This window comes from Pezoporus flaviventris, unplaced genomic scaffold (assembly GCF_033815535.1).
Source record: "Pezoporus flaviventris isolate CSIRO_AGI_PZ_B2104156 unplaced genomic scaffold, CSIRO_AGI_Pfla_v1 ptg000071l, whole genome shotgun sequence".
Classification (NCBI taxonomy): Eukaryota; Metazoa; Chordata; class Aves; order Psittaciformes; family Psittacidae; genus Pezoporus; species Pezoporus flaviventris.
This window is the reverse complement of record NW_026892619.1, coordinates 718,447-739,614: the sequence shown is the minus strand read 5'-3', so window position 1 is coordinate 739,614 and position 21,168 is coordinate 718,447. Positions and strand designations below refer to the sequence as shown.

The following is a 21,168-nucleotide window of genomic DNA, read 5'->3' as shown; positions in this document are numbered from 1 at the left end:
CCCATGGAGCGGAGGAGGACGAGGCGGGGGCTATGAAGTCTCCAGGTCAGAGCCTCGCCCTGAGCATCCCCGGGGCTCACAGCACCCCGCGCCCTCCCGGGACACGGCACCGCACGCCCGGTGGGATGTGAGGGTGCAGGGGGAGACCCGCGGCCGGTGCCTGGTGCCCTGTGCAGGTTGCCCGGTGCAGATTGCCCGGTACCCAGTGCAAGTTGCCCGTTGTCCAGTACCCGGTGCCCGGTGCAGGTTGCCCGGTGCCCACTGCCCCGGTACGAGCTGCCCGGTGTGTCCGGTGCAGTTGCCCGGTACAAGTTGCCCGGTACAAGTTGCCCGGTGTGTCCGGTATCCGGTTCCCGGTGCGGGTTGCCCAGTACTCGGTGCCCGGTGCAGGTTGCCCGGTGTGTCCGGTACCCGCTGCCCGGTGCCCGGTGTGTCCGGTACCCGGTGTGTCCGGTACCGCTCTCCCCGTTGCCCGTCCCCGCGCGCGCCGGCCCCGCTTCCTGCTTTCTAATGTTCCATTGTGCGGAGCTTCCATTGTGACGTCTCGGCCTCGGCTCGGCTTTGTCTGTCCATATATGGGCAGCTACGTCACGGAGCGCTCCCGCCGCCCGGATAAATGGGCTGCGGAGTCCCCGGCGGAGCATTCGGGCGGCAGCGGAGGGAACCTGCGAACGGAGCCGAGGGAGGGAGGGAGGGAGGGAACGGGGGGGGGAGAGGAGAGGAGAGGAGGGGTTAAATCCTCCCACCCGCTTCTACAACCAACATCTGCCAGCCAGACCCCCCCCGTCGAGGAAACACCACCAGGGACCCACGGAGCACCGCACACCACCCCCCCCCCCGCACCCCCTCCTCCTCCGCCCCCCCACCCCCTCCACTCCCCCCCCCCCCCCCCCCAACTTTTTCTCTCGCATGATTCCCCTCGCACGGATTTGCCACTCGGATGTTGTTTCCTCGGGAGCTGAGCTCGGAGCCACGTTGATCCAGCCTTTTCCTCCAGTGCTATGACAGGCAAACTACTGGAGAAGCTGCCGGGGACCATGAACACTTTGATGAACCAATTGCCTGACAATCTGTACCCAGAGGAGATCCCCAACTCTTTGAATATCTTCTCCAGCAGCAGCGACTCGGTGGCTCACTACAACCAGATGGCTGCAGGTAAAAGAAAAAGGGGGGGGGGGGGGGGAAATGGGGAGAAGAAGAAGAAGAAGAAGGGGGGGGAGCGGTGGGGCGAGGAGGAGGACGCTATGGGAAGGGTGTCATGGAGCCTCGGAGGAAAGGGAAGAAGGGAAGAGCTGGGGCTGGGGAGCGTCCCCCCCCCCGCACCCACCCACCCCTTTCCTCGCCGTGGCTCGGCGCGATCGCTGCAGGGCTCCGCCGAGCTGCTGCCGAGCCGCCGCCGCAGGTACGGGGCCGGGTTCCGTGGGGAGGAGGAGGACACGGGGAGCGGGGAGGGGGGTGGAAGGGGGAAAGCCGGAGCCCCGCAGCGCGGAGGGGCTCAGCCGCCCGCACCGGGATCCTCCGGGATGCGGAGGCACCGCGGACACGCGTGGCCGTGCCCGTTCCCCCTCCCCGAGCCCGCAGCAGCGTGGGCTTCGCGGGACGCGGCATCGGCTTTCCCGGGGTGCGGGGTTGGGGCGGGGGGGTCCCTGCTCCCACGCGGAGCCCCACGGGGCTAAACATCCCCCCCCCCAGCTCGTGTTTCTCCGGGGATGGGCGCAGGGAAGGCTGCGAGTCGGTAACGGCGCTGGCGGCCGCAACCGGCTCCGCGGAGCGCCCGGCGCTGCCGGGGCTGGACGGGGAGGAAGCCTACCTGTAGCCGCAGGTACCTCGGGGTCCCACCGGTGGGGACCCCCCCCCCCCCCCTCCCGCCTCGGCAGCCCGGCTCCGGCAGCCAGCGCCGGGGGATGCGGGGAGCGGCGAAGGGAAGGAAGGAGCGGGCCCCGTGCATCCCCGGTGCATCCCCCCGCGGCGTCTCGGCCCTCCCGGCTCACCCTGCCCCGTTTCTCTCGCACTTTGCAGATAATGTTATGGACATTGGTTTAGCGAACGAAAAAGCCGGCCAGGAATTGTCCTCTTATTCGGGCACTTTTCAACCGGCCCCGGGCAACAAGACTGTCACCTACCTGGGGAAATTCGCTTTCGACTCGCCCTCCAACTGGTGCCAGGACAACATCATCAGCCTGATGAGCGCCGGCATCCTGGGGGTGCCGCCGTCCTCGGGCGCGCTCACCAGCACGCAGAGCTCGGCGGGCAGCATGGGGCCTCCGCAGGGCGAGGTGGACCAGATGTACCCCGCGCTGCCGCCCTACTCCTCCTGCAGTGACCTCTACCCGGAGCCCGTCTCCTTCCACGACCCTCAAAGCAACCCCGGCCTCACCTACTCCCCCCAGGATTACCAGGCGGCCAAACCCGCCTTGGACAGCAACCTCTTCCCCATGATCCCAGACTATAACCTCTACCACCACCCCAACGACATGGGCACCATCACGGAGCACAAACCCTTCCAGAGCTTGGACCCCATCCGCGTCAACCCGCCCCCCATCACCCCGCTGGAGACCATCAAGGCCTTCAAGGACAAGCAGATCCACCCGGGTTTCGGGGGGCTACCGCAGCCACCCCTCACCCTCAAGCCCATCCGACCCCGCAAGTATCCCAACCGGCCCAGCAAGACGCCGCTCCACGAGCGGCCCCACGCCTGCCCCGCCGAGGGTTGCGACCGCCGCTTCTCCCGCTCCGACGAGCTCACCCGGCACCTCCGCATCCACACGGGCCACAAACCCTTCCAGTGCCGCATCTGCATGCGGAGCTTCAGCCGCAGCGACCACCTCACCACCCACATCCGCACCCACACCGGCGAGAAGCCCTTCGCCTGCGAGTTCTGCGGGCGCAAGTTCGCCCGCTCCGACGAGCGCAAGCGGCACGCCAAGATCCACCTCAAGCAGAAGGAGAAGAAGACCGACAAGGGCTCGGGCGGGCAGCCCCCCGCCGTGCCCCCCGCCACCGCTGCCGCCACCTCCTCGCCCCCCGTCGCCCTCGCTCCCGCTGTCACCACGTGCGCTTGAAGGGACCGTGGGGAGCAGTTTGGTGGCACCCCCTCTTCTCTCCGCAGCGGCCTCGTCGCCCAGGTTTAGGGTGCCGGGGGGTTGTGCTGTGCGGCTCCACGCCACCCGCACCCGGATTGACCGGGTCCAGGCTGCCCGCACCCGGATCCTGCCTGCACTTGGATCGACAGGACCCTGCACTGCCTAGATCCCGGAATGTCCGCACCCGGATCCCTGCTGCCCGCACCCCGGTGCTCAGATCCCGCACTGCCCGCACCCGGATTACCCACACCCGGATTGCCCAGACCCAGCTCTCCCAGATCCCGCATCTCCCGGGTCCAGTCCATCTGGATCCTGCACCTCCTGGATCCTGCATCTCCTGTGTCCAGTCCATCTGGATCCCGCACCTCCCGGATCCCACACCTCCCAGGTCCAGTCCATCTGGATCCCTCACCTCCCGGATCCCACACCTCCCGGGTCCAGCCTGCCTGGATCCCGCACATCCCGGGTCCAGCCTGCCTGGATCCTGCACCTCCCGGGTCCAGCCTGCCTGGATCCCGCACCTCCCTGGTCCAGTCCATCTGGATCCCGCACCTCCCGGATCCCGCATGTCCCGGGTCCAGCCCACCCACCCTTCGCTCGGCCCTGGTCCGGGCTGCCCGGCTTCCATATCCCGAGGGATCCCGGCTGACCTGGATCCCCGGTTGCCGCATCCCCGGGGCCGGGCTGGGCAGGATCGGGCCCTCCTTGGACCCGAGCCGCAGCTCCCGCGGCCGGGCGGGGATGGATGGACGGAGCCCCCCCGGCTCCCCTCTGCCCCCCGGCCCTCTCCCCGGTCCCCCTCTCCCTGTTCCCAAGCACCGGCTCCCATCGGAGGTAAGCGGGGCTGGCGGGGCGGGGGGGGGCTGCGGGTCCCCCGGCGGGGAGCAACGTCCCGGCAGCAGCTTTTGGGTTTGTTGGTTTATTATTTCCCCTCCCCCTTTTCATTTTGTATTATTATTATTATTATTATTATTTCTTTTTCATCAGAAGGGAAATTCTGTCCAGAAACGCCTCAAAATAACCCCAAAACCCACCCCAGGATTTTACCGCCTACTTTTGATAATGTGAGCTCTGGAAACGTTGCTTTTATTTGGTCACTTTAAAGCCAACCGAGTCCGGAGGAGGCAAAATAATCAATTAGTCCTCTTATTTCCCATTTTTCTTTTCCTTTCTCCTTCTGGTATGTGCATGTCATTGCATGACTGCTCTGATTTTTTTCTTCTTTTGTTTTAATCAATCTGTGCTCAGACATTTAAGCTAAAAGAAGCAAAAATAAGGATTCATTAAGAATTAAGAATAATGACTTTGAAAAAAAGCTATAAAAAATACTACTCTTTGTTGCCAAAAGGTCGTGCTATCCAGGTTTGATGTCTGCATGTGAAAAATAAACCACACACACACACACACACACACACACGCCACATTCTAGAGGTATAGGAAATAAAGCGAAGGGAGAGAACGCAGCCGTGAACGGAGAGGAACTACATTATAAAACCACACCGACCACAATCAGGTTTCGCCACACAAACCTAAAGGGAATGATATTTTTTGAGAGACTTTTGTATAAAGTTGAGTACTCAGAGAAAAAAAAAAAAAACCACAAAAAAACCCACATAAAAAAAAAAAGGAGGAAAAAAAGACAAAAAAAAATCACACCAGATGTAATATATTTTGTGGATGTTTTTATTTCTTGGATTTATAGTACCTTATACTAAGGTTCAAAGGCAAAAAAATGATGCTTGATATCGTGAAAAGGTGATAATTTTCACACACATTTCATTTGCTCCTTTGTCATGTCGTCACGCGAAGATGCTCGTCGATGCACACAGCGTTTTTAAGGGAAACAAAATCCGACTCCGACCCTGGAACTGATGTATTGTTGTACCATTTGCACTGTGAGCAAATGCTAATGCAGTAAATATATTGTGTTTGCTGACAATCAAAAGCCGGAGTCAAGATCTTTATTTTACTTTGCTCAGAAAGGATGGAGATTGGTTTGGAAAGAGCAGGAAGAAGTTTCTCCTCTGGCAGGGGGTCTTAAAGTGACTTGGGACGGGCAGACTGGGGCTGCTGTGCTGCTTTATGGGTGACTTTGGAGCCTGTTTGTGCTTCCCCCCCCCCCTTCAGTGTTGTATTTTCTGGGTTCTTTTTGATATGATTGATTCTGCACCAACCCAACCTTCTCTCAGTCCCCCCTTCTCCTTCAGTTCTATCCGCAGGACGCCGCCGTGACTCCGCCATTCCAGGACACTGGGTGACCCCGAAGGCGACCGGCTCCATCCTCACATCCCCCCCTTGTCCCACGGGACCCCCAAATCCTCCGTGTCCTTGAGTTGCCCTTGACCTTGCGTCTTATTCCTGCCCCTTGTCGCGCCGCCAACGCCACCGCCGCCGCCTCGATCCCGGCACCGTTTTGCCGGCGCGCCGCATCCGTCGGATAACGGTGGGCGAAAGAGGATCGCTCCCGGTACCGCCGCCCCAGCGCCCCGCTGCAGAGCCGCCACGGGAATGGGGCCGGGCCAGGCCGCTCCGGTTATAAATAACCACCGGATAACTCCAGCGCCAGTGCGTGTACGGGCACGAGGGACGGGTGGGAGAAGGAGCAAGGATGAGGCGATGGATATGTGGAGCGGGCGCACGGGTGGTTGAATCCTTCCCCAGGAAGCCCTGGTTCTCCTGGAGTTGGGAATGTGCTGGAGGACGCGGAGGGTCCTTCGGGCCGCACAGGCTCTGTTGTATTGGAAGCACCCCATTCCCTAGGGACTGCTGGCATCCAGCGTCGGCACCGCGGGCTTTCCCGGCATTCCCGGGCTGTGGAGGCACTGGCACCACTGTCCAGCTTCCTGCCTTTGATTCACACCGGCGGGCAGGCCCCAGAGGAGCCGCTGCTCCCGGGGTTTCACTGGGCTTGGAGAAGCTTTAATGTCATGGAGAACCTGGGAGCACGCCTGGCTCATCCAGCAATGGCACCTTGTGGTGCTGGGGCTCATGGGTGCTGCCCTGGGTGGGCTCCTGTGTCCCAGAGTGGGTTCCCGGGTGGTTGAGCCTTTTGTTGACCATTGAGACGAGGCTGGATCAGCCCCGGGACCAGGCGCGGGCTCAGCGTGAGCCAGGGCTGCCCTTCCCTTGGTGCTCTGAGCATCCCTCAGCACCCAGGGGTTGTGTTGGTTTTGGAGCCACCAGTCCCTGCTCTGTCCCCTTGCATGGCTCGGACAAGCCAAGTGGATGTGCAGGAGCTGGAGCCAGGGCGCATGCAGGCGATGGTGTGGGGAGAGCCACCACGGCCTCTAGCATCACCCATGGGTGCTGTGACGGTGGTGGTGGTTGTGCCCATCTCCACTGGTGCCTTGTGCTGGAGGACATTGGAGATGCTGGGCACGGGGCAGGCGGTGGCACAGCAAAGACCACATCACCCCCATCGCTGTGCCACGGCGATGCTTGTTCCAACACTTTGGGCTCCTTCACTGTGATAAGGAGCAGGGAAGGAGCCCACTGGGTGTGAATGGGGTGTCCCGGCCCCGGTGCTACACTGCGGACCAGCTCTGCCACTCGGGTGTCCCTTGCACGGAGCAGGAAGGTGAGGAGCACCCTTGGGTGGCGAAACGCGTGGCGAGAGCGTGCGGCACCTCGCACGAAACCCGCTGGTTGCTACGGAAACACGGCACTCTGCATCCCGGCTGCGGGCTCCCTGCGCTCTGGGGAGGAGGGAAGGGGCTGCAGTGGCACAGCTCCGGACCCCCGCTGCTTCTGCCCCCTCGATGGCAGCACCTCGCTCCTCCCCGCGGATGTGGACACCCAGGAGCGCTCCACGGGATGGGATCTGCTGCAAGGAGGAGCACCGAGAGCTGAGAGCCCGTCCCCAGCGCTGGGAGCAACGAGGACCTGAATCCGGGCGCTCCCGGCACGCACTCGGGAGATGCCGGTGCCACAGACGTTGGTGGGATCCCTCCCTGATCTCCTCAGCTCCTCCCTGGCAGGAGATGGCTTCTGTGGAAGGCCTGGATGGTTTCTGGATTTCCTGCCCCATCCCCCTGCCGTACGGATCCGTCCCCACGTTCCCGGCCAAGGCGGCAGCTCTGACCTCTGCTCGCGGCTGAGTTTTGGAGGAGAATCCCTGGCATCTATGGGATGTGCTCCCTGAGCCCCACAGCCATCGGGACACCCAGGACCCGCCTGTCCCAGCTCTTCCTCACTGCATCCCCTGCACCAACGTGGGCCATCACGGTGGGAACGGCAGCCAGGACCAGCACCGTGTCCACCAGCAAACCCACCCTGGCACCAGCCTCGCTCCATGCCTCCTCTTCCTCCCCACACCTCGGCCGGGATGCGGTGGGGTCCTCCCGGCTGCCTCCCCTCGGGGTTTGCTCCAACCCCCATCCATCAGCACCCCCAAACTGATTCCTTTGTGCCACCTTCAACCTCCTCTCTCCACCACCCTGGCTCCTTCTCCTGTGTGCTGGGGGTCCATGGACACCATCCCCTGGGTGCCCACCCAGCCCTGTCCCCCCTCTCCTGCTCCTTTCCGGCTTATCCCTGTCCTCACCGGTGTCGGTGCCACCTTCCCAGTTTAGCATCATCCTCCCTGGCTGTAATCACTGCTGTTTACCTCCACCTGCTCATGGATAAACCACCCCTGGCACCCATCCCGGGCCTCCTCCCTGGGTCCCGTGCAGCTGCACGTGCTGGCACCGCGCTGTGGGTGGCAATGGGGGGCTCCGAGGGCACCCAGAGCTCTGGGGGTGCTTTCCTTCACCCCAGGGTGGTGGCTGATGGGGCCGGTGCTGAGGACATGGGGGGGGTTTGGTCACAGGTGCCCGGCCTCCTGAGGATGGGGATGGGGGGTTCTCCCCAAACCTGGGTGCTGCTGCCCCTCTGAAAGCACTGCACGTCCCTGCTCCACTGCCTTGGGTCTGCTCAGCTGGGGCACCCCTGTCCCCCCCATCCCGCACCCACCTTGGGGTCCTCCTGAGCACCCCCTTCCCTGCGCCCCTGCCCATCGCAGGGTGCTCCTGGGCACCTCCTGCCCTTTCCCCACCCCGGGGTGCTCCTGAGCACCCCCTTCCCGTGCCCCTGCCTGCATTAGGATGCTCTGGTCCCCTCTTCCCACCCCGGGGTGCTCCTGCCCACCCCGCGCTTCAGGGCGCTCCTCGTCCCGCTGCTTTGATGCCACCCCCGTTCCCAGGGGCTTTGCACCGTTTTCCACCGTTTTTCACCATTTTCCACCGTTTTTCAACGTTTTCCACCGTTTTCACCGTTTTCCACCGTTTTTCAACGTTTTCCACCGTTTTCACCCATTTTCTTTCCGTTTCCCACCGTTTTCCACCGTTTTCACTCATTTTCTCCCTGTTTCCCACCTTTTTTCACCGTTTTCCACCGTTTTCACCCATTTCCTCCCCGTTTCCCCGCTCCCCTCTGCCCCGTGACGTCACGCTCCGTCCCGACATCACCCTCCCGCCCAGTGGCGGCGCTGCCGGAAGGGGCGGGGCGGAGGCGAGCGGCACTTCCGGTCGCTCGGCGAGGGGAGCCATGAGCTGGTGAGTGCGGGCCCCAAGCCCCGGCCCGGCCCGGCCGCCCCCCGCCCCTCCCCGTCCCGCTCCGCTCCGCACCGCACCGGGCCCCCCCCACCTTGCTCCCGGCACCGCTGGGGGGGCCCGGCCCGGCCCTCGCCGTCGCCGCTGCGGTGCTGGGCCCGCTAGGCCGGGGCCTGGCGCCGGCGGGCCCGGTGTTGTCGGGCCGGGCCGCGGTGTGCGGGTGTCCGGTGGGCGCTGAGCCCCGAGCCCCGCTCCGTACCGGCGGGCAGGGAGGCTCGGGCCGGGGCCGTGCTCCGGGGTCTGCAGCGTCGCTTTGAGGAGAGGCTGCGGGAGCTGGGCCCGCACGGGGCAGCCTGAGCGGGGACCCTGCCCGGGCGGAGCAGAGCCGAGCCCCGTGGAGGCGCCGGGAGCACGGGGCAGGCCGAGGAGCCGCGGCCGTGACCCGGACAGAACAAGTGTGCCCTCGCATGAGGGCGGCGGAGCCCTGGCACAGGCTGCCCGGGGTGTGTGTGTGTGTGCATGGGGGGGTGATGGGGTCTCCCCCTCTGGAGCCGTCCCAGACCCACCACGGACGCGTTCCTGTGCGCACTGCCCTGGCGGGGCTGGCGCTGGGGGATCTCCAGAGGGCCCCGCGGCTCCGGAGCGATGTGAACCTGCCCGGGTCCGAGGAAGTAAAGCTTGGTTGTTGTCAATGCAATGGGTCCTGCGTGTGTTTGAAGCAGGCGCGGGCCTTTGGTTGCTGCTCTTGGGCCTCTTCCCCGCTGCTTTCTTAAACGAGTGTTAGAAATGAATCCCAGGAGCCTGATTCCTCATCCCTGGAGAGCCCCATAGAACCAGCACCGGGACGGGACGGGAGGGATGTTGTGGGGTAAGGAGAAAGGGGGCTTCTGCTTCCCTGAAGGTCTCCAGTTGAGTCCACCGGGGCGGGAGTTAAAGGCGATTTGAGGGTTGGGAGCAAGGGGAGCTGTGGTTGGGAATATTTCAGCAAGAGGAACCGGGCTCAAGCTGCACCAGGGCAGGTTCAGATGGAGCTGAGGAACAATTCCTGCCCCATTGGAACAGGCTGCCCAGGGCAGGGCTGCAGTCACCGTCCCTGCAGGTGTTCACACCCCGTGGAGACGAGGCCTCAGTGCCATGGGTTAGGAGTGGCATTGGCAGTGCTGGGGTAAGGGTTGGACTGGATGAGGCCTTTTCCAGCCTGGTTGGTTCTGTGTTTCTGTGACCCCCACACATGGGACTGATAAAATGGGGCCTTTTGGTTAAAAAGAAACCGTTCTCCACCAGGTTCCTGTGGTTCTGCTTTACCCACCCCGGAGCAGCCGTGGCTGGAGGCAGTGTTGGTCAATGAGGGGCTTGGAGCTGCCTTTTGCCCTGGCTCTCCAGTGAGATCCAGGGTGGATGGGATGAGACCGGCTCTGCTCTCCTGGCCCAGGAGCAGCTGCAGGGTCCATACGTGAGAGGGTGACATTGCCTTCCCAGGAGGAATGGGGGTGAGAATTATTCCCCATTCATCAGGTGTTACCCAGAGCATCAACACTTCCCGGTGTCCCTCGGCCACACCAGGCCTGGGGACCGTTGCCTGTGGCTTTTGCTGAGCGTTTGGGTGGCTCTGCCACAGCTGGCGGGGAGGAAGGAAAGGTCAGGGCTGGAGGAGGGGAATTCACTGGGATCTGAGCCCCTTTCTTCTCGGGCAGCGTCAGTCCCTGGGGGTGCCGTGGCTGCGCTGACGCGCGGGGCTGGGACCCCGCAGTGTGGCCCGGACGCAATCCCCCTGCCAGCAGCGCTCTTGGCTGCAGCTCCCGCCCTGCATCAATGGCCCCATTCACCGGGAGAAGCCAGAGTTCAGCGGGAGCAGGCCCGGGGTGACGTGTGCTGGGAGCCTGCACCCATTGTGCCAGGGTGCAAGGGTCAGAGCAGGACGCGGCCACGGGTGAGGAAGGAGCCAGCGTTGCGCAGCACAACGGGAGCGGTCAGGGCACGCGCCTGTGTCTCGTGCGTCCCTCTGCGCCCACGGGCACCCTCGGACCCGGCTCAGCACCCACTGAACCCCCTTTAGGCTCCTGCAGCCCATCAAGAGGCCGGAGGCTCCTCCTCAGCCCTGGCCTGCAGCTCCTGCAGTCCCTGTTTGGCCTCTGAGTGGTTTGCAAAGGCTGGTTTGAGGGGTCCCCGAAGGGCAAGGAGGCTGCTTTGTGCTTGGGATTGTGGGTGCCTTGTGCAATTGTGTGTGGATAATCCTTTGCTTTCCCTTGCCCTTGGTGGGCTGGGGCTCTCTGCGTCAGGACACAGCAACACCCCTTGTACCAGCACAGGAAAGCTTTGCTCCAGAGAGTAAAGCTGGTGGCAGAGACTGGATTAAACCCCCAAATTCCCGACTCCCGCACCTAGGCAACTAGGCAGTGCTGTCTTTCTAGGCTAAGCTTTATTTAGAGCAGGAGGAGGCTTGTTTTGGAAACAGCCTCGCATGGACAGATGAGATGTTTTCTGCATCTCAGCTGAGCTTGGTGCCTTCCCTTCGGCTTCTGCGCTGTGAATTGGGATCTCTTGAACGCATCCTCATCCCCGCTGCCCTCCCCACTGCCCTGTGGCCGTGTGTTTTGGAGGAGAGAGGAAAATATTCCAGTGATTACCTTGGCCATCCCTCCCTTTTAAACAACAAAGAGAAATGAAGTGATGGCTTTACTGCATCCACACCCTCTGTTGCCACAAGTGTCTCATTTGTGACCACCAAAGGGTATTTTAAGCCTCATGGAACCACGTAAACCCAAGTGTTGCAGCAGTTCATCCCCAGGCTCCCAAAGAGCTCCTGTTCTCCCTTCCCCAGCTCCCCCAGGTGATTTCACAAGCAGGAAGGGTTTTTTCCTGGCATGGTCTGGGCACCGCTGCTGTTTACTGCAGGAGGAAGGATGTCAGGCAAATGTTGGTGGTGAGGCAGCGTGAAGCATGGGGGGGTTTGTTGCACCGCAGCATCCTTGCTCTGCATGGGGGGTTGCTGTCTCTGGCCTGCTAAACCATATGCCTCTTGGCAGGGTGCTCTTGCTGAGTGGCCTGAGGAGCTGGCAAGGGTTTAAAGTCAGGGTTTGAACTGGTTGTGCGCTGTTTAACTCCCCGGGTTGGTACCAGACACAACGCAGAGTCAATGGGAGCGTGTTTGCTTGAGATGTTTGGGGGTGGAGGTGAAGAAGAGGAGCTGCCCCTCTCAGGAAGGATGGATTGACACCTTCCCTAGCAAGGGAAGAGTGTGGGGAGGAGCAGGCGTAGCTGCCTGGCAGCGGGAGAGTGGGGTTATTGCTTGTTCATGGTGGTTTCCGTGTTTTGGAGCTGTGCTGTGGCCACGTTGGGCAGGTGGGATGCAAAACACAGCCCAAGGCACTGTTTTCTTTCCAGTGAATCAATATTGATGGGGTTTTTCTTATGGAGCCCAAATCCCAGCCAATCCCAACGTGGTAAATGGCAGCGTCCCCAGTTCCTCCAAGTATCAACGATACCGGGAGCTGGAGATGAGCACCGGGTAAAATGAGGTTGGATGAAGCAAGTGGATACCAGGGCAGTGAGCAAGGTGCACGCCGCTCCCAAACACCTCCCTGCACGCTGCAGCCACGTGCAGCGCCCATGCGATGTGATTGCACATCCCGGGATGAAAGCAGAGGGATGGGAGCTGGGTCCTGGGGCTGCGATCAACACGTTAGCTTGGTTCTCCTGATCCGTTTCCCACCTTCTCTTCTTTGCCCCAGCAGCTAAACCCCGGTGTTCTGGTTGAGCCCCAACTGTGTTTCACAACCAGGCTTCACTTAAAATGGGTATTTTTGTAGCAGAGTCAGGGCCTAAAACAGCCCTGCAGAATTGTGCTCGCCTACGCGCCTGGCGTGAGTAATTTTCTTTTGATGGGTGAGTAAAATATCATTATATTTTTTTTCTCGTGCTCATCTTGGAATGGGTGGGAGAGCGGCTTCTGACTTGATTCCTGGAGTCGCTTTAACGCTGACACCATGCTCGGCTCCCTGTGAGAGGCACGGAGACCGGCGGCCCCTGCGCCAAAGAGCCGGGTACCCCTGCGCTGCCGGCGGCGAGGAGGGTGCCTCCCGTCCCTGCGCTCACCCAGGGCACCACGGCGTGGCTGTTCCCATCCCTTTGCTCCTTCTGCCCCGCTGCAGGGGCTCACCCTGAGATCCCCGCCTGGCCTCACGCCTCAAGTCCCAGGACGGGGTTGAAATGCAGGTGGGAGCGCGCGCTGGGGTTGTTTCTGAGGGACTCCTTGCTCCTCTCGGCACCCTGTGACCTCCCCTCTCGCCTCCCCCAAACACAGAACCCAGAGCAGGCTTTGGCACCGCATCTCCCTCGACAGAAGCTGTTTGTGATCCGTTTGAATAATTTTTTCCCTTCTTTCCCCCCCACCCCTTTGCCTTCGTGCTGTGTTTGGAGCCGTTGCTATGAGGCAGGGTGGGGGGGACGGGGTGGGATGGTGCCTGCAGTTGCCATGGACACCGTGTAGTACAGGGAGGAATTCGGAGCGATGCTCGGGATTCACGGCTAACCCGGGGCTGCCTTCCTGCCTTCCTCACCTGGGCAGGGCTGGGATCCCGCTGCTCCAAGGGCTGGATCCAGGGCAGCCCCTGTGGCCATGGCTTTGCAGCTTTTGATGGCCTTTAGGACATCCGAACTCGTGAGACGCGTGGTGCTGGTGCCCAGGTTTGGGTTTTGTGGCGTGGATGTGCGCAGCACTGCATAGAATCACAGAATCTGCAATGGTCTGGGTTGGAAGGGACCGTAAAGCCCATCCTGCTCCAACCCCTGCCACGGACAGGGACACCTTCCCCTAGAGCAGGGTGCTCCAAGCCCCTTCCAGCCTGGCCTTGAGCACTGCCAGGGATGGGGCAGCCACAGCTGCACAGGGAATGATGGAGAGGAGATGCTCCAGCCATGGAGATGCTCACTCCCATTCACTTGCTAAGGGCAGTGAGAAAGGGAACGTTGAGAGTTCAGGTGGCAATGCAGTGTGTAGAGCTCCGGTGCCTGCTCTGCCTGGGCTTGCTTAAAAAGAGCCCAAAAGTTTCCATGGGAAGTGGGCACTTCTGGCTAACCGTGGACTGAGTTGCTGGTGTGACAGTGGTGGTACCGGTGCCACCAGTTCGTACCACACTGGGGCTTGTGGGTCCCTGTGTGCAGCGGATTGTGATGGTGTCTCGGCATTGTTTTTCCTCTCTAACCAACCTCCAAACCACAGTGTGAGCAAGCACATTCAGTTCTCCCTTCCCCTTCCCTTGCGTGCTCCTTGTCCATCCTTCCTTCCCTCCCTCCCTCCCCAGCCCCTGGATCCGCAGCATCCCCAGGGAATGTGAGGGATCTTCTGGGACTTGATTAGGGGTTGCAAGGTGATGTTCAGATGGAAGGGCCTTCCGGGTAATGGGTGGCATCCACCAAGAGTTTATCCCCAGTGCACATTCCGAGCGCTGTCTGGGGCTGATGCCAGGGTTTGATGTCCTGCATGGTCCAAAGGGACCATCACCTCCCTAAATTAGCAGTGATTTGGTCTGATTCATGCTGGCAATTCCTCTGAGCCTTCCTTTCAGGGGACTGGTGGAGAGTAGGAGTGGGAGCTCAATGTTTGAAACTCCGGCTCCCTGCGGACCTCATTGAGCTGTATTCCCTCCCCTGCCTGCAACTCTCCTGTGCATCCAGAGGAGAATGAGCTGCTTTGGTGTGTGTGGCCCTGGGTTTGCACATGGAAAAGCCAAGTAAATATATGGCATTGCTGGGGAAACTTCAGAGAGAATTGGCCACAGCTTCTCCCACCTTCCCCTCCCTGGGGTTCCTGAACATCCCTCAGTAGAAGCTAGCAGGATTCTCTCCACCCACACTTTTTTCCCTACTTTAAGCTCTTCCCACCCCTTCCCTGCAGTCATTCTCCCTCCTCCTTCCCAGCTGAACCCCACTACCTTCCCAAACTCCCGGTGACCTCGCTGGGATGGGGCTCGGGGCCGGGATGCTCCTGCAGCCCTGCGGTGTGGCGGGGAGGACGGGGTGGGAAGGCTCCGGCTGTGACTCAGCTTGCGCTCTTCAGGAACAGGATTTCAAGGGATTTCACACCCCAAACACAGCCCCAGCTTTCTCTCGCTCAGCAGAAACGAGAGAGCAGGAAAGGAACGCACCAGTTCTGGATCGCTTCGGTGCAGCAGGAGCGGGCGTAACCGGGAGCCCATGGAGAAGGACACCAACCCATCGCTCCCCAGCGTGTTTGCTTTATCCCCATCACATCTCCTAAGCAGAATAAACCCCCCCAGCAGCTGTGTTCAAAGCATGCAGTTGCTGTGTCCCCCCTGTTCTGCAGGCTGGGCCTCATGGAGAGGCAAGAATTCATGGTGGCAACAGTTTGTTGTGGTGTTGTAACGCATGGGCTGCATCCGTTTGTCTTAAAAGCTCGGAGATGATCCATACCTCTCATCTTTTGTTCCTGCTTATGCGTTTAATCCCCCCCCAGCACCATATTAAAAGGCAAAGATTCAGAAATGAGGAAAGATTATCTCAAATTGTGAACTAGAACAGCAAAATATATAATTGCTGAATAGACATCACTTGCACAGGGTTGTTTTGTGGAGGTTTTACCCAGACAGCCATAATTAGCCAACTGGCATCACGATGCTAATAGAGATATTTACTGCTTCAGAGTGGAGTTGCAGCCTTGTGAAGCACTCCGGTGACTCTCTTTTGTTCTGGAAGACAGGAGCTGGGATTGGTTTATTCCTTCCCCTTTGTGGTGCAGTGGAGATTGGGGATGGGATGGGATGGGATAGGATGTGCTCCCCACTGCCTGCCCATTAGCTGCTGCCTGTTCTGCCTATGCAATTCATGGCTTTGCCTTGCCTGTTCCCCGTATCCCTGGTTTAGTGCTGGTATTGCCTTGATTTAATGCATCTAGCCAGTGGATGCTGGCCACCCAAGAGCAAGGGGAAGGTTATGCAGAGGCAATGCTTTAATCACCCTTTTAACTGTGCTTTCTGACTAGGAACCAGCCTAGATCCAACCTGCATCCTGCGCTTGCTGGAGATGCTCAGCAGCTGCTGTGGCTTATCATAGAATCATGGAGTGGTTTGGGTTGGAAGGAACATTAAAGCTCCTTCAGCTCCAATGGCAGGGACCCCTTCCACTGGAGCAGCTTGCTCCAAGCCCCTGTGTCCAACCTGGCCTTGAGCACTGCCAGGGATGGGGCAGCCACAGCTTCTCTGGGCACCCTGGGCCAGCGCCTCAGCACCCTCGCAGTGAACCCCGGGTCATTACTGCCTTGGGTAAAGACCCCATCTGCTCATCCTGCCACCGAGGCAGATCTGTGCCATCACCTCCAAAACGGCGGCGTGCGCCGGGACGGGCTGTGCCGGAGCCGGGCACCGAAGTGCCTCATTGCAGTTTATATTTGAGCCATGCAGGAAAACACAGGGAAAAAACCTTTGTGTTTTCACTTTCTTCCTGTTCGGGGCCGCACCCCCGGCTATTGACAGGGTAATTACACAGCAGCCAAGGGTTTGGCTAGGAGAGGAGTGTGAGTCATGGAGCTGGAAAGGGTTAAAGAGCCCCAAATGACATCGCTCCCACCGGAGCACCATAAACAGGAAGTTCTCCGGAAAAAAACCCTTGCGTTTATTGCTGGTGACTCAGGTTGGCTCCTGCTCCCCGGGCTGCTCTGAGCCCTGCACCGGTCACGGGCCCAGGGCATTACCGGGGCCTAATTACACCCTTGGTTTGGAAGCAGTGGCCAGGTCGGGTGATGCGGGGCTTGTTTTGTCCATGGGGATGTTGTGTCGCTGCTCGCTTTCTCCCATAGAGCCCCAGCCTGGTTTGGGCTGGAAGGGACCTTAAAGTTCCTCCAGCTCCAGCCCCTGCCATGGGCAGGGACCCTTTCGACTGGAGCAGCTTGCTCCAAGCCCCTGTGTCCAACCTGCCCTTGAACATGGCTTTGGGTAGGAGAGTGAGAGTTTGGACTGGTCCAAGCAGGGGCTCGGCACCATCCCAGGAGGGGGCTGGTGTGGATTTGGGGTGCAATGCTGATGCCACTGAGCTGTAGGTGTGCTCTGGGTGAGGCATCTCTGGGAAAAGATGCTTGCGCTCCATTGCGAGCCCCATTTTCTCTTTAGTTAAAGCACTGCGATGCAGAGACCATCAGGAGGTTTTGAGGAGATGCTTTCCCAGAGCAGCACCTCTTTAACTTAAACACGTTGGAAACAGCCACTGAATTCCTGGATCTTGATTATCCTGAGAGCTGAAAGGGATGCGGTTATTTTCCGGAGGGCAGCATGGCCCCAGCCACCCCTGCGTGTGGAGGGGGTTTGTGCTGAGCACGCTTCACCTTAGAGCTCGCTCACGTGGGGAAGCTCGTTCAGGTAACCCAGATTTCCTGGGAAGCATCCTGAAGGGTTTAAGAATGAAGGAGCTGTGCTGCAGGTGAGCTGCTCCTCCGGCTGCTCCGGCACGGCACAGGGGTGCTTGGGCGCAGCTCCCTCTCGGCTCCAGACACTTTATTTGCTTTTGCTTTATTTAATATCCTCTTTCTAGATATTCACAGGGCTTATTTATCTGTTTCCCTTTTGGGTTTGGTTTGAAACGTGTTCAAATAGATGCTGGAGCATCCATTGCATTCCCACCCATTGCATTCCCACCCATTGCATTTCTAACCATTGCATTTCCATCCTTTCAAGGCCAGGTTGGACGGGGCTTGGAGCAGCCTGGTCCCTGCCTGTAGCAAGGGGCTGGAAATGGATGAGCTTTAAGGCCCCTTCATCCCAAGCCATTCCGGGGTTCTGTGGTTTATTTGCCTCATGGGTGGGGAAGGGGGTTTCAGATGCAGGCGTGACCTTAGTGGGGACATTGGCTCCTGGGAGCAGGAGCACACTGCATGGAATGTGGTGTTGCTGCCCCAGGACAAGCCCTGCTCACCCCAAACCCCACCTCAGGGGCTGAGACCCACAGGGCTGGGCTGTTTGCAACCAGCAGCACTTGCTTCATCCCTTCCCTCTCCTCTCTTTTCCAGGATACCGTTCAAGATCGGGCAGCCCAAGAAACAGATTGTACCCAAGACAGTGAGTAAACCAGATCCCCCTTTTTAGCTCCAGCCTTTGATCATGTGGCTGATGAGTCAAGGCAGCACTTTGACTCGTCCCATTTCGCAGCGTGTCGTGGGAGGGAGCTGGGAGCAGCAGAACCTGTTGCTGCGTGTGACCAGCGCTCGGCTCCTCGTGCGGGGAGTGAGGGGGAGCCCGACCAGGGGTGAACGTTTGCCTGGGGGAGCTGTTTCTTGCTGATGTCGTTACTGGGTTTTGGGGAGGGGGGGATGAAGGGGAAGAGCTCCTCTGGTCTGGCACCGTTTTCCTTGGAGATGGCTGAACGGGCTTCCTTCCTTCCTTCCTTCTTGCAGCAATGGCTTGTTTGTTCATCCTTTCTGAGCAGATGGAGGAGGAGGAGTGGTTCAGATCGCTGAATATAACTGTTTCCAAAGAAAGGCTCATAAGCTGAGATGCTCAGTGCTCGGGCGTGAATTAATTTGTGCTGCACAGCATTTGCTTTAAAAGCGACTGAAAACCGCATTTTGTGTTCGGGTGGGTTTGAGGCTCCCAGCCCAGCGCTGTTGCTCGCAGCTGGCTGGGGGTATTTTCCCTTCTGAAGCACATTGCCTTTGCACTTGTCCCATGTGAAATAAAAGCTGTGGGACCTCACGGGAGCTCTCCCTGAAACCGAAGCTGCGTTCGTGCTACGAAAGGAGCGCCCTGACAGGGAGCATCTTGTCTTCGTACCAGGGCTGGTGACCTCATCCCTGAGCAGGCTGATCAGAGCATCCCTGATCCCTCCTGTCCGGGCCACTCATCGCAGCTCACTCATTCCCTGGGGATGCGTGGGCACTCGTGTTTATGGGGCAGTTTCTCCTCAGGACATGACATTTTCCCCTGGAGGCACAGGCCTGATCCTGCTCTCCCTGGACACCTCATTTGTCACGGTGCGTTTCATGGGATGCTGTAGAGCAGCGGCTGTCAGTGCCAGGCAGGCGACGGGGACAGGCACTGGTGACATTCCTCAGTGGTTTTTGCATCCCTTCAGCTGCCCTTTCCCAGGAGCTGCCGATGGTGCTGCTCTGTGTTGTCTCCTGGGCTCACACCCATTCCAGTTCCTCTCAGGAGCCTCCTCAGTGCCTTCCTCCGTGGGATTTTGCCTCTCGCCTTCATTCCAACACCAGTGTCCTTCCAGGCTGTTGCATGAACCAGCGGCTCTGGGTGTCTTGGACATCTCCATCCCACCCATTCTCACATCCAAGCTGACTTTTTCTCTCCCTTGCCAGTGCTGATTTCCCTCTGCCCCTGCTGCATTTGCTGTTGCAAAAGGTTCGTGTGAGGGACTCGGTCTCCCCTGTGCTCTGTTGCTGCTGCAATCAGCGGTCCCTGAGCTGCAGCAGGAGCTTGGGCTCTCTGTAGATGGATGGTGGCACCTTCGAGAGCTGTTGGGATGTGCTGTTCTGAGGCTGTTGGCAGGCACTGCTTACAGATATAGATACATGGGGGGGGGGGGTTAAATAGAACAGCTTGGAATACCCAGGAGGCAGAGGTTCATTCAGCAGCGCGAGTGCTTCCAGGCCTTTTCTCCTTCCTTCTTCCCTGCTTCCCTCCCTCCTTTCTTCCTTCCCTCCCTCTATCCTTCCTTCCTTCCCCCTCTCCCTCTGCTCCCCAGGAGCAAGTGTTTCCCAGCTCCTCGGTAGCTCAGGTTTGATGCTCACTTTCAAGGGGCCCTGCTTGCCGTGTGCTGATGCTCTCCAGGCAGCAGATAATGTGGAAAGCAGAAGGCAGGAAGCCCGGAGCTCCGCAGCCTCGCAGCGAGCGTCAAGTGCAGCTCTTCAAAGAGCAAACATCAGGAAACCACCACTGTCCCCTGGGCGCGAGGCTCAGCCGTGGGGTGGGAGCCGTGGTGGCTGGGGCGAGCTCGAGTTCCCCAGCTTTACCTCCCGGTTGCAGGCTGAGCCGCTCCATCTGTGCGGGCTTTAGGGAGCGGCGGCAGCAGCCAAGGCCTCTGATATTGCAGATGTTGGGCTCGGGAGCCTGCTGCAGGAAGTGGGAAGGTGCAGCATCTCCAGGGCTGCGTCCCAAGCCCATCCGAAGGGAAGTGGTTGCGGGCAGAGGATCTCCCACTCGCCGAGATTGGACCACAAAAGAGAAGGGGGAAGGGGAAAGAAAAGAAGGCGTTTGTTAGGATCGGGCTGATATGGCTCTCCATGGGGCACGGAACTGGAGTGCAGGAGTGGGGCTGTGCTCACCAAGGAGCCTTTTGTCTCTTGTTGATGAAACGATGCTGGGGCTGGTGTCAGCTCCAGACCAGCGCTGGTCCTGAGCAGCAATTTGCCTGGGCTGCAGAGGCGATTAGTCATGACTCCCTGTGCCCACTCGCTTCTGATCCTTTGGAGCAGGGCATGGTGTCAGCCACCGTTCAGCTCTGCAGCCACAAGTGAACCCCCATAGGAAACAGTGGCTGATGAGCTGAAGTGATCCCCCCCCACCCCGCCCCAGCCATGGCTCTGCTTTGTGTCCACCTTAACCTGGGCAAATCCAATTCCAGACAACATAATCTCTCCCCTCCTCATCCCTGAAAAGAGCAGCTGTCATCGGGGCTGGCGGAGAGGCCGGGTGGGAGGATCCAGTGCTCAGAGAGGAGCTGCTGTCAGCACGGCCACGGAGCACCCAGCAGCGCAGCCCAATTAAACTAATGCCCAGTGATAGGAGCTAAACCTGGTGGGGTTCATCTCCCCACATGGTTATTGCTCAGACCCGGCGCAGCGATGGAGCCTCTCACAGCAGAGATGTTCTTCCCCCCGGGATGAGTGCAGTGTGAGCACCGGTTACGTTGGAGCCGGAGCTGTGGTTGTCTTCCCTGCGCTCCCGTAGCTCCGGCTCGCTGAAGTTCATCCGTGTCCCTCGAGGTTGTCCCCTGCTCCTCACCGGCGCTCGGGTTTATCCAGACAGGCAGGGAGAGCAGCCTTGTATCCCTATGGGGCACGGAGCCGTGGTCGGGAGAGACAGCGGCTCCCGGGATGGGGCAGCCCCTTCCCATCAGCCGGGTTCTGCTCCTTCCTCCCTGCCTCTGGCCCGGCTGACTCAGATGGCTCGCCCTCCTCCTCCTCGCTGCCTGACCTGGGCTGAGTCAGCTTGGCAGGGAGCAGGGACCTGAGCTGGGAGCCTGCGCCTGCCAAGCCTCCCTTCCTTGACTCATCCCAGCAGCTCTGCTTTCCCCAGGGATGTCGGATGGAGGAGCTCCGTGAGCAGCAGGATTCCGGCCGTCAGCGCCTTTCCATTGGGCTCCACCAGCGAGCTGGAAGGCTCAGAATAACAGAGGAAATGTGGCAGGAATGGTGGGGTGAGGCCGCTTACAACCAGGTCTGCTCACTTCCACTCTTCCCTCCATCTTCACTGGGACATACCCGGGCTCTGTGGTTCGGAGGTGCATCCTTCTTCCCTTTTATTGCACCTTGCTGGCAAGCCTTGGTGAGGATTTGGATTGCTGGCTGGGCGTTGAAGCCTACGAAGCCCGAGCTT

General features: G+C 60.0%; 2 protein-coding genes across 9 annotated transcripts in view; both read left to right on the top strand.

Annotated features, from left to right (window-relative positions):
* Positions 1-426: 426 nt before the first annotated feature.
* Positions 427-5,028, top strand: EGR3 (early growth response 3). Of its 5 annotated transcripts, none has more exons than XR_009746762.1 (3): positions 1,262-1,402; positions 2,020-3,377; positions 3,472-5,028. XR_009746762.1 is itself a non-coding variant. In XM_061472391.1 (2 exons), exons 1-2 carry the CDS (start codon positions 1,002-1,004, stop codon positions 3,060-3,062), a joined length of 1,197 nt encoding a protein of 398 aa, XP_061328375.1. In that variant the 5' UTR covers positions 427-1,001; the 3' UTR covers positions 3,063-5,028. The 5 variants fall into 5 exon arrangements, 3 of the variants coding, with proteins under 3 accessions (XP_061328375.1, XP_061328374.1, XP_061328376.1); XR_009746761.1 differs by having other exon boundaries at positions 2,020-3,424; XM_061472391.1 differs by lacking the exon at positions 1,262-1,402 and adding an exon at positions 427-1,155 and having other exon boundaries at positions 2,020-5,028.
* A 3,546-nt stretch (positions 5,029-8,574) lies between these two features.
* BIN3 (bridging integrator 3) overlaps positions 8,575-21,168 on the top strand; it is a 33,826-nt gene continuing 21,232 nt past the window's right edge. The window contains exons 1-2 of one of the 4 annotated variants that reach the window (XM_061472386.1): positions 8,575-8,617; positions 17,631-17,679. In XM_061472386.1, the coding sequence (XP_061328370.1) occupies positions 8,610-8,617; positions 17,631-17,679 (57 nt within the window). In that variant the 5' untranslated portion in view covers positions 8,575-8,609. Of the gene's footprint in view, positions 8,618-14,164; positions 14,347-17,630; positions 17,680-21,168 lie in introns of those variants that run through there. The other 3 variants (XM_061472385.1, XM_061472387.1, XM_061472389.1) reach the window with 3 other exon arrangements.

Excerpts from the sequence above, each read along its gene's own strand:
- EGR3 (XM_061472391.1), top strand. The coding sequence starts at position 1,002 with ATGACAGGCAAACTACTGGAGAAGCTGCCGGGGACCATGAACACTTTG. Across the intron at positions 1,156-2,019 it reads CTACAACCAGATGGCTGCAG|ATAATGTTATGGACATTGGT; the intron begins GTAAAAGAAAAA and ends CGCACTTTGCAG.